Source organism: Pan troglodytes, chromosome 2 (assembly GCF_028858775.2).
Source record: "Pan troglodytes isolate AG18354 chromosome 2, NHGRI_mPanTro3-v2.0_pri, whole genome shotgun sequence".
NCBI classification, from domain to species: Eukaryota; Metazoa; Chordata; class Mammalia; order Primates; family Hominidae; genus Pan; species Pan troglodytes.
Window position 1 is genome coordinate 73,104,171 of NC_086015.1, and position 11,776 is coordinate 73,115,946.

Here is an 11,776-nt window from a genome sequence, read left to right on the forward strand (position 1 = left end):
ACTATTCTGCCAACATAATCTCGTGGCTATATTACAGGAGATTTTTAAATAATATAGTTAATTATCAATCACCTGCGGCCTCTGAACACATCTTTCAACCTCAATAAACGCCATCATAATAATGACCAAAACATCTTCATTTCTGCAACTTAAGTTGCAAGGAAAATAACTTTTCCACTTGGCAGTAATCGTGGATCATGGTAAATGTTAAATTGAAATAGTGATTTTAAAACTCCATGAATTCACGGTGACACCAACCTGAAGTTCAACATTTATCTGCCTAAAAAGTGAGCAATACAAATGCAATTTCGGACAGTCTCTCTTCATCTACTAAAAAGAAGTGTTTCTATGCATTTTGGAAGCATTCCATTATCTACAAACAACTGGCCCAATTTGGGTGTTTTTTTATTTTGTTTTTTGTTTTTAGATGGAGTCTCGCTCTGTCACCAGGCTGGAGTACAGTGGTGCAATCTCCGCTCACTGCACCATCCGCCTCCCAAGTTCAAGTGACTCTCCTGCCTCAGCGTCCTGAGTAGCTGGGACTACAGGTGCCCGCCACCATGCCCAGATAATTTTTGTATTTTTAGTAGAGATGGGGTTTCACCATGTTGGCCAGAATGATCTCGATCTCTTGACCTTGTGATCCACCTGCTTTGGCCTCCCAAAGTGCTGGGATTACAGGCGTGAGCCAATGCGCCCGGCCTGGCCTCATTCTTATTTATTCCTCACTGTAGGTTCCTAGGGATCTCTGAGTGTCAGCTCCATTGTGGCTGGAATGGTGTTCTTTTGAATACGCATTTGAAGAGGTCAGAAGAAGAGGTGAATTAAAGCTTGACTCTAGACTCAGAACCGGGTTTCAATGTCAGCTCTACCACTTCCTAGCTGTGTCTCCTCCACATGTTATTAAATTCTCTAAGCCTCAGTATCCTTTTTATTAAATGGGGAGAATAACAGTACCTAGCTTATAGGGTTAGTAAGATGATTACATGAGTTAATTCATATAACAACTCCAGCCTATAGTAAATGCTCCCTAAATGTTAGCTGCTAATATCATTGTTACAGAAGTCATATAGGCGTACCTAGAGATGGGGTGCTAAAGGTGTACATCCTTAGGGATAGCAGTAATTTAGTTCTATTGGTAATGCTCATTGGCTTCCCCCAGTTGGTCTCAATTAGTGAGTATCCCCTTATGTTAAAACAGATAGGGAATAAAGTTGGGATGCATTTACTATGGAGAGTGCTCAGTCACCATTTCTCCCTCCTTCTACTTACAGGTTTAAGATAGGCGACATTGCTGTGACGAATGTCGTTTAGCAGCTGATCTCTGGGAGTGATTTCCACCAATGGGGGTGGCCTGTTTCTCGGCACTGGCTTGAGCGTTTTGATGACATCTTTGAGGTTGGTTTTCTCGGGTGGTTCTCTGGCTTCCGGCATCCGAGATTTGCGCTGGATTCTCTTCAGCTTCACCACCCGGAAGGAGTCAGGGTCTGTCCTGTACTTCGGGGCCTGCGATGGCTTTTTCATCATTTCACTGCGTTGACTAAAGGGGACATTTTGGGGGTTGGGAGGCCGAGGTGGCGGTGGCTGGAAGAATTCCTGCATTCTGGAATCTGGCATGGGTCCTCCCAACAGCTCCCACATCCCAGGGGGCAGCCCCAACCCATTCTCTAACATGGCTATCAGCTTCTTCTGTTCCTTGAGTTGCTGCTGTTTTTGCTCTTCCTGTCGTTTCTGCCTTTGTTTATCCTGATTCCTGGTGAGCAGATTAGTGACCACCATTCTGGGACCCGGAAGCTCAAAATGGTAGCCCATCTTCAGGAGAGTGTTGTTTGCCTTCAAAAGCCTGGCTATTTCCATTTCAGCATGGTGACCCAACATGTGCCTCTGATTGTGAAACCGAAGCTCAGTTAGCGTCTCATTAAACTGGAGACACCTCATGATGGCCACAATCCCTTTACCTGTGATGAAATTGGACTCGATGTTGAGAGTGGTGATGCTTCTATTTTCACGCAACATGTTAGCCAAGGCAAATGCTACATTCTCATCTGCACCCACATTGGCTAAACTGAATGTTTTGATGTGCTTGTTTTTCTTCATTGCATTGACAAAGTCCAGTAACATTTCTTTGGGGATGTTTTCAATGTTGTTCAGGTTGAGTTCCTTCATGTCAGGATCATTTTTCCTAACTCTCCTCAAGCTCCCATCCAGGTCTGTCTGGTTTCCTGAAGGCCTTGCACTTACCTTCAAAAAGCTGGTGTCTAGAGCTAACTTCTTAGGATCTAATTTTGATATTTTTTTCTCACTTTGTTCTTGGGCCTCTGGTCTGTCTCTCTGTTCTTTGAATGCTTTGTCAGTTACCTGCTGGCAGTTGTTCTCACAATTTCTAATTTGTTCCTTTGCTTTGCCTTCCTCTTCTCTGTTCGTTTCTTCACTCTCTTCACCATCATCTTCTCCTTCGTCGTCATCATCATCATCTTCTTCTTCTTCATCTTCTTCATCTGTTTCTTGGATATTGCTGCTGCCCTTTGATTCTCTTTTATTTGCAACTATTTCATTATTGAGCTTTTCTTTTAAATACTGGGCCATATTTTTATTACGTTTGTCTATTTCTTCATGCTCTTCTTGAGTCTTTTCCTACAAGAGAGGTTTATGAGGGTTAGAATACATAGCAGAGAAGAAATATGAAGTAGAGCATCAGCTAGTGGAGATAACAAAAATGCTTATTTAAAAGAGCTGGTTGCTATTTTAAATAATCCTTATTTAAATAGCTGATTGCTAAAAATGGGTGGTTATCCTATCCCATAAATTAAAATGAGTATTAAAAGGAAACCTTATTAATTTTAATATTCCATACTTTTTAATGGTGTTTAATTTCAGAAGCAGTTAAAAATTGTTTTGAAAACCTCATAGAATTGTTCATCGATACACTGAAGCTTTGATTTTGTATCTACCAAATAGGCATCTAGTACCCAACAGTCCTGAGTTAGGGCAATAATGTCCTTATTATTCCAGTATATTATAAATATGATATTATAAATATATTAGAATAAGGACATTATTGCCCTAAAATTAACATCCCTACAATGTCTACTAATCTAGTATAGAATGTACATGAACTTCCTCTGAGAACATAACATAATGTATGGGAAATTAGATACGTGTGACATTTTGGAATATATATATATTTAAAAACCTCAATTTTGATTTTGAATATATATATACATATACATATATATACATATATATACACATATACATATACATATATATATATATACACATATACATATATATATTTAAAACCTCAATTTTGATTCTATTTTTTCAGTTCTTTGAAAACTGCCATGGTACTCTGTCTGGGACAAGTTTACTATCCCAATTTCTTTTGAAAGAAAGTGCCTAGGAACCAGGGCCAGCTGTAAGATGAAACAGGATTATGCAGACATTGAGAAATAATTGCTTAGTCTGGGAAATAAAATGGGCCTTTTATCAATAATATGTATTAGATTCTTGCACATCAATTATAATGCTTTTCTATGCAATTTGTGGGCCTCATAGATATCATTTTGAAAGCCAGTATAGCAAGTTGAGACACAGGTTCATTTGAGCAAAAATTTCATGCTCATAACATAGGTCAGAAGAGACAGTGCCAAGTCACCTTAACCACCTGAAGTCTTCACCACTGCATTTCTCACCTTGACCAGAAGGGGGAGCCAACCATCAAGCTGTTCAAGTTATACCAGAGGAAGGAAAAAATGTTGCAAGTACTCGTTTTTACCCCCTGAAACTGGCATTCACATAGAATTGGCTTTTCATCCATTGATCTCCAGTTGTAAAAAATCTGCAAATTGTACCTTGAACTCTAACCTGATCAATCCAGCTGTTTCTTTTCTTAATCTTAGCATATGTTTAAACTCTACTGACTGTAAAACCAATTGACAACTTTCCTTAATTACAGCCAGCTTAAGAATAATTTAACAAGACGTATCTTTGTCAACAGGCATAACCTAAAGAGACTTTACCTAGGAGGCATCTCTGTCCTCTTTTTGTTAAGGCATTTTCAAGTGGAACATAAAAAAAAATTATGCTCATGCACAGTAAGTTTGCAGAGTCAACAATTCTAGCTTTCAGGTTTTAGAAAGTGAAGAACTAGCTTCAAAACCACTTAATAGCCATCGATTTCTAAATGTCATCACTGACAGCCAATACATAGTAATAATATAAGACATTTTCTGGTTATTCGACTTGGTTTAACTGCAGGGTGTGTAGCCAGACTTCAGGAGGACTGAAATGTTTGACACTGTGTGCGAAACACTGCGTATGTTTGGATGTGCCAGAGAGAGAGGCTACAGAGCTGTCATTAGTTTCTCAAAGGGGCCTGCAATAAAAAAGAAAGAGAGAGGTAAGGACAACTGCCTCTGGTTTATGAGTTAAGTCACTAAGTATCGTGGCAATAGAACACAGGCTTTCTGACACAGCAAACCCGACAGCAATTTTTAAAAAGAGACATTTGCAAGAAATTACCCAATTTTCCCCTTGTAAATATAAATGTAAGTGTTTCAGAAAGTTCCAGTCAGAGTAGGATTAAATATTATGGTTTAATCTAGATATGGCAAAAACAAAGCAGAACCAAACCCTGGAGTCTTGAGAAATCACAGTTACAACAGAGAGACCTAACAGCCCATCCCAGGCAGCCATTTCTCGGTTGTACACAAATCTCTGGTTACCTCGGATTTCACAAAGGTGACAGGAACTCGTTCGTCTTCCAACATGCGCCTGGATGCCTTTTCCCAATACATATAATCAACAAGAGATTTATGATTGAAGTTTCCTGTGGGTGGCTTGTCAGTTTGATCTTTCTGAATCATTCCCACGGGAAGGCTGGGGTCAGGGGCCATGACTTCCATTTCCGACTGCAGTTCTTTCAGTTCTTCAGCAGACAAGTTGGCCAGGATTTCATCTTCATTAATCTCCTCATCGAGAAGTTCTTCTTGATCTGAATTTCTGCTGTGCTCCGACATTATTTTTTCTAAATGTTATTTTACTAGAAAAGAAGAATAATCGAAGATGATTTTTAAAAAGAAGGAAAAAAGCCTCAAGAAGGTCCCCCAGTTAACCAGTGTCCCAAGTTAACACACCCTTGAGATATTTTTTTTTTCCCAGGAACCTCAGTGGTTTGCTGAGCAGCTAGGAGTGATCACAGCTAAGCTCTTGCCGGATCTATATTAAGCAGGGCTTGGCTGGATTGGGTCAATTTATGGAACTACTATGCTGCTCTCTTTTCGGCAACTTGAGTCAGCTGTGCAAATCCATCTGACATTTCAGTACAGCTGCTATGTTCGCCAGAGACTAGCAGAGACTACAGAATCTCTGCAGGAATAAAATTAATTATCTTCCTATATGCCATCATATTGCCATACACAAATTCATGCAGCTCATACCTACATACCCCAATACTCCAGGAGATTCCACTTGTTTTTATTTAAATATTAAAGCAACTTACAATATTTCAGAAGGGAAATCCAACCAGCAACCTGAGTTGTTTCTGAAGTAAAGAATTCACTTGAAGGTAGAAATCAAACTCTTAGGGTCTGCCTCTTCCCTACAAGGTGAGTGTGGAAGTAAATAAAGTGGTGCACAGTGGAACAGAGGTCTTGCTATGTCATTCATCCTCTGTGTAAGCCGAACCTTTGCAAGATGTCCTGTTTGCATCTAGATCCTGTGATCTAACAGATGTGGACAACCAGCACTTGGATTTCCACTATAAGTGAGTTTAATATTTTAAATTATTTGCTTTTCTTATTAAGTATCCATTAAGCCAATATCAATGAAAATGGATCTAAACTGAAGTGTTAAAAAAGAAATCCAGACCACTAATATACTAAAAGAAACTATGAGAAGATTTTGTTTTCAAACCCTGAAGGGGGCAATATGCAACATTTGTCCAAATTACAAATGCCCATTTCCTTTGACCCAGCAATTCCACTTTGAGAAATGTGTCCTACAGATATACTCCTACATGGGTGAAACAACATGTGTACAAGGTTACACAATATAGCAAAGTACAAAACAGTGTGTTTTACATGCCATTATTTGTGTGACAAAGGGTACAAGAATATATAATATACAAGTTTTATTATATATATATTTAAGACAGGGTCTGGCTCTGTCACCCAGGCTGGAGGGCAGTGCTGCGATCTCAGCTCACTGCAACCTCTGCCTCCCAGGATCAAGCTGGGACCACAGGCATGCACCACTACACCCAGCTAATTGTTGTATTTTTTGTAGAGACAGGGTTTTGCCATATTGCTCAGGCTGGTCTCGAATTTCTGAGTTCAACCAATCCACCTGCCTCGGCGTCCCAAAGTTCTGGGATTAAAGGCGTGAGCCACCGTGCCTGGCTCGTAAATATATTCTTATTCCGAAATATACATTCATTGTACAAGAGTTAGGATAACATAGAAAGGCACAGAACAAAATCTTCCCCTTACCTCACTGTGAACTATTAACATTTCAGTTTTTTCATTCCAGTCTTTTCTTTTAGGCATACAAACTCTATCATTTTTTCTCATCTGTTTTTTTGACTGAGAAAGTCAGGATTCTTTTTTTCTAGGCAACTGTGTACTCTACTACTAAACAATTTTTTATTGCCCCCTGTTAGGATTCTTTATATGGATGTACCATAATTTGTATAACCAATCCTCAATTGTTGGATATTTAGAATGTTTTCAATTCTCACAAGCACAAATAGTTCTTTAATAAATATCCCCATAGCTAAATAGTTTATAAACACACAAGTTTACTTCTTTAGAGTAAATTGAACAAATTCTAAAAAGTGAAATTGCTAGGTCAAAGAATATGAAGAAATTAAATACCTTTTATATGTAGATTAAAGTAACAGCAAAAATCACAATTAGTTTTGCACCAACCTACTAGGACCCATCTCCAAGCTACTGATATTAAATATTTACAAATACTATACATGTTGGCCGGGCGCCGTGCTCATGCCTGTAATCCCAGCACTTTGGGAGGCCGAGGCGGGCAGATCACCTGAGGTCAGGAGTTCAAGACCAGCCTGGCCAATATAGCAAAACTCTCTCTCTACTAAAAATACAAAAATTAGCCAGGCGTGGTAGCAGGCACCTGTAGCCCCAGCTACCCGGGAAGCTGAGGCAGAGAATCACCTGAACCCGGGAGGCAGAGGCTGCAGTGAGCTGAGATCACACAACTGCATTCCAGCCTGGGTGGCAGAGCAAGACTCCATCTCAAAATAAATAAAAACAAACAAACAGATATACATGTTACCATTCCAACATTTCATATATATGTAAGTTTGAAACTTGAGACACCCCCATTCCTTTCTCCAAAAGTATCCAAGGATTTTAGTTTCTTGTGTATCTGTCCAAGGATATTTTATTGACAAAATTTGTGAAAAAGGAAGAAAAAAAAACAAATCAAGTGTGAGTTTGAAATGAAAGTTATAATATTTTCTTCCTACCCTAGTGTTTTATCTTGAGCACTCCAGGTTGAAAGGCTTTTCATATGTAATTAATGCCCCAGAAAGGTATTTCCAATTTATTTGAATGAGAATTTTCAAAGGACACAGGTATGTACTGGCAACTTATCCCTGGCCTCTCGCCTATCAGGTCTTCTCTTCTTCTTCTTCTTTTTTTTTTTTTTTTTTGAGACTGAGTCTCACTCTATTGCCCAGGCTGGAGTACGGTGGTATGATCTCGGCTCACTGCGCACTCTGCCTCCTGGGTTCAAGTGATTCTTGTGCTTCAGCCTCCCCAGTAGTTGAGACTACAGGTGTGTACCATGACACCCGGCTAATTTTTGTATTTTTAGTAGAGATGGGTTTTCACCATGTTGGCCAGGCTGGTCTTGAACTCCTGACCTCAGGTGAGCTGCCCACCTCGGCCTTCCAAAGTGCTGGATTACAGGCGTGAGCCACCATGCCTGGCCAGGTCTTCCTTTTAGTCCCTGTAAAAGGGGGAAGAGTTGAGCCTTGGTGGGCAGGGAGGTAGACCACTTTGTAGACCACTGATTTGTGGACCATCATTTCATAGAGTTTTCTTTGCAGAACAATTATCTAAAGAGATTCAGTCAAAACAAAACCAAAACAAAACAAGAACAACAAAATCAATTTTGTTCAGGGAGGCTTGGGAAATGTTATATTCTGCATTTGTGTTTTAGATATTTGTAAAGCACAATTAGCTTTGAGAAACTCTGAGAAATTCTACACTAAAGAAACTAGTTTTTTAACCCAACCCTCCCCAATCTTAAATAATTCATATTTTGGGAAATACAGAGCTGAATATTAAAGAGCAGCCTCTGGAGTCAGTATACCTGGATTTCAGGGTCAGCTCCCTTCCTAACTTAGGTGATACTGAGCAACTTAGCCCATATCTGATAATAATGTCTACCATATGCAATTATTGAGAAAATTAAATGAGGTTTTATACATATATATGAGGTTTTATTATATCTATATCCATAGATATATGTGGTAGGATGGTACATGGCACAGAGTAACCCTCAATAAATGTTAAACAGTATTATTCTCATAACTCATGGATAACTGCAGAAATATTTAAAGAAAAACACAGGCAATGATAAAATGCAGTATGTTTACATAATGCAGTACATTTACATGTACTACATTTTAAAAACCATTTTCAAGATAGAAACCGTTATATTAATGGCAATAAACAAAAGAGCTTTCAAAATCTTGTTGCTTTTACAGAAAGGAACTGAGAGACTTTTAGGTGGAATTATGTATAAAGAAAATAGAAAAACACCATTTGCATATAAATATGAAGCTCCCCCAAGAAAATGATCTGAAAGGTGGCTTGTAAGCTTTTAGATTCAAATTCTCTTCTGATGAATTCCACTTATTTTAATGTGATCAAAATGCTTTTGATGATCAAGCTGATTTAGGAATTTCTGTAAGGAGTGCTCCTTCATCTGACTTGCATCTTGCTGAATGAGCGTAGGCAGTGGGTAAATCTCTCCCAGCTGCTTCTACTGTGCATTTTATCCATATGCTGACAGGGAGGGTTTTGCTGGTGTAATTAGCCTCATTTGACACAGAGATGATTTAGTTGTGCTTTCTCTTAATGATGTTCCAGTGCTGCCACCTCAACAGCTTCTCACATCAGAATCCAGCTATGATACCAAAAGAATGTAGCTAGCTGCAGGATAATCGACAGAATATTAGAGCCAGATAGGGCATCACAGATCATCTGGTTTTGAATCAAGAGTCTTCAGGGGAAGTTATTAAGTATATTGTCTCTCTGGACCCCACCCAGAAGCAACTCAGGTCTGGGCCCAGGAATCTGTATTTTGTGAAAGCGCTCCAGGTGATCCTGATGCGTAAATAAGTGTGAGAGTCACAGAGCTACTGCAAGCCACTCATTTTATAGATCAGGCTCAGTGAGCTTAAGACACATTGCACTCATTCATTTATTCAGCAGTATTTGCCAAGTGCCTAGTTGTGCGATATGCTGTGCTAGGCACTAGGAATACAAGAGTGGTTGAGACAAAGTCACTTTCCAGTGATGAAGACAAGTAAATAATTGCTGGTTGCATTAAAAGCTGTGAAAGGAGATGAACACTACATTTTAGATAATCACAGGGGAGACCTACCTTGGTTAGGAAAGTTAGGAAAAGCCTGTCTGAGGTGGTAACACCTAATGAATGAAATCAACCATAGGATAGGAGGGAACAGCAATCTATGCAGAGGGAACCAAGTGCAAAGTCCTTTAGACAGGCAAGATCTTGGGCTTTTCTAGGCAGTGACGCAAGGTGACACTCACATAACTGGACTCTGTTGTCCAAGGAGGAGATGAGGACAGGGACCTAGGCAGGGGCTAGATCAGATAAGTCTTTATGACCTGGAGTGAGTCGGATTTCATTCTAAGTGTCACTGGAAACCATTGGAGGGTTTGAAGCACAGGACTAACAGATGATTTACATTTCTAAAAGACACTTTTGCTGCTGGCTGGAAAATGGACTGGAAGGGTTAGGGAACAGGCAAGAATAAAATCAGGAGATAAGTGAAGACCCCAGTCTCCTGACAGCTCTTAACACTCAAGGCTCTTTCAGTGTTTAGATGATCTCAGAGGCCCTGGGTGTTTTGTTTTGTCGTCACAAATAAGGCTTATAGTGTGCTGAGGAAACACCAATGTTTCTTTCTACAGCTCTGATCTTCAGTGATTACAGTGTTTTGCCACATCCCCATACCCCCTGCTTCACACACCCACCCCCTGCAAGGAGTATACTAAATTTTAATAATAGAGAAAAAGCTCATGCCAATTAATAATAATTTCTGGCTAAATCTACAACTGAGAAATTCTAATATTTTAAAATAAACTAGAAAAAAGAGTTACATGCATGTTAACTGATCTCTGGTGAAAGATTAACATTAGTTCATAGTAATAACATATTTATGTAGAAAAATTATATATACACACACACACACACACACATATGCTTGAAGATGCATAGAATAGTCCTAGCAGGATACACAATAATGGTTATATTCCTGAAGTAAGGTTACCTGGAGTGGGGAGGGGAAGTGGGGGGCTAGAAGACAAGTTTAAGAGGGAGAGTTTCCACTGAATACTGTTTTTGTTTTGTTTTATTTTGTTTTTGAGACAAGGTCTCACGTTGTCACCCAGGCTGGAGTGCAATAGCACAAACATGGCTCACTGCAGCCTTGGCTTTCCAGACTCAAGGGATCCTCCTTCATCAGCACCACAGGTAGCTCAGACTACAGGCACAAGCCACCACTCCAGGTTAACTTTTTTTTTCTTAGTAGAGATGGGTTTTTGCCATGTTGCCCGGGCTGGTCTCAAACTCCTGAGCTCAAGCAATCTGTCTGCCTCAACCTCCCAAAGTGCTAGAATTACAGGCATGAGCCACCATACCTGGCCTGAATACTGTTTTGTACTTTGAAAAAACAACTGTCTCTTTTCTTGTACCAGCCTGCAGATTTCCTCATTTTTTGCTCAAGTTCAATTAGGATTTTTTGTGACTTGCAGCTTGAAGGAGTCCTAATATACTCTCCCACTTAAGTCCCTTCAATGATTTTCTATAGCCTAAGGATGAATCCTAATTTCCTGACATGGCCTCAAGATCTAGACTCTGCTTCCTTTCCCAATTGTGTTTCTCAGTCCCTATCTCATGCTGTTTCAAACACAACCAACTTGAGGACCCCAAGGGGTGAAACTCCCTGTCATGCCCAAGTTTTGTGCGGCTTGTTCCAGTTCTGAAGTTACCTCCTCCAGGAAGCCCTCCTGGACCTGAAAACTGGGCTTGGTATTGCTCTGATGTCCTTGCCTAGAGCTGGGCACTTGCCCCCATGGTGTTGTCATTGCCATTTCACTAATCAATCTTTCCCCTAGGGACTGTAACTCTGTGAAAACAAAGTTGACCTTCTTTATCATGTCCTCAGTAAAGCCTAGCATAGTATTCAGTGATATAATTTTTGTGCAGCTAATCTCTTAATTTTTTAACCACAGAAATATCCAAACTGTGCAAAATAGTGGGCATTTCAAAACATCTGACATCTGCTTCATTTGGTCTTCATATCTGAAAACCTGAAATAATAACTTGAAGTCAATAAAGCAAGATGCTTCGAACATAAGACTTGGGAGTCAGACTGGATCCAAATCCTGGTTGTGCCACTGACTGGGAAACCTAGGAAGTTCCTTCTCCCAACTGTGTCTCGTTGGCTCTGTTTGAACAGTGGAAAAGCAGTTTAATTCAGTGG

The 11,776-nt window shown here is 39.8% G+C and overlaps 1 protein-coding gene across 3 annotated transcripts in view; it reads right to left on the bottom strand.

Annotated features, from left to right (window-relative positions):
* LMOD3 (leiomodin 3) overlaps positions 1–5,600 on the bottom strand; it is a 17,761-nt gene extending 12,161 nt beyond the window's left edge. The window contains exons 1-3 of one of the 3 annotated variants that reach the window (XM_054680791.2): positions 5,504–5,600; positions 4,728–5,044; positions 1,273–2,634 (exon numbers count right to left, since the gene is read on the bottom strand). In XM_054680791.2, the coding sequence (XP_054536766.1) occupies positions 1,273–2,634; positions 4,728–5,021 (1,656 nt within the window). In that variant the 5' untranslated portion in view covers positions 5,022–5,044; positions 5,504–5,600. Of the gene's footprint in view, positions 1–1,272; positions 2,635–4,727; positions 5,239–5,503 lie in introns of those variants that run through there. The other 2 variants (XM_009445836.5, XM_054680790.2) reach the window with 2 other exon arrangements.
* Positions 5,601–11,776: the final 6,176 nt, after the last annotated feature.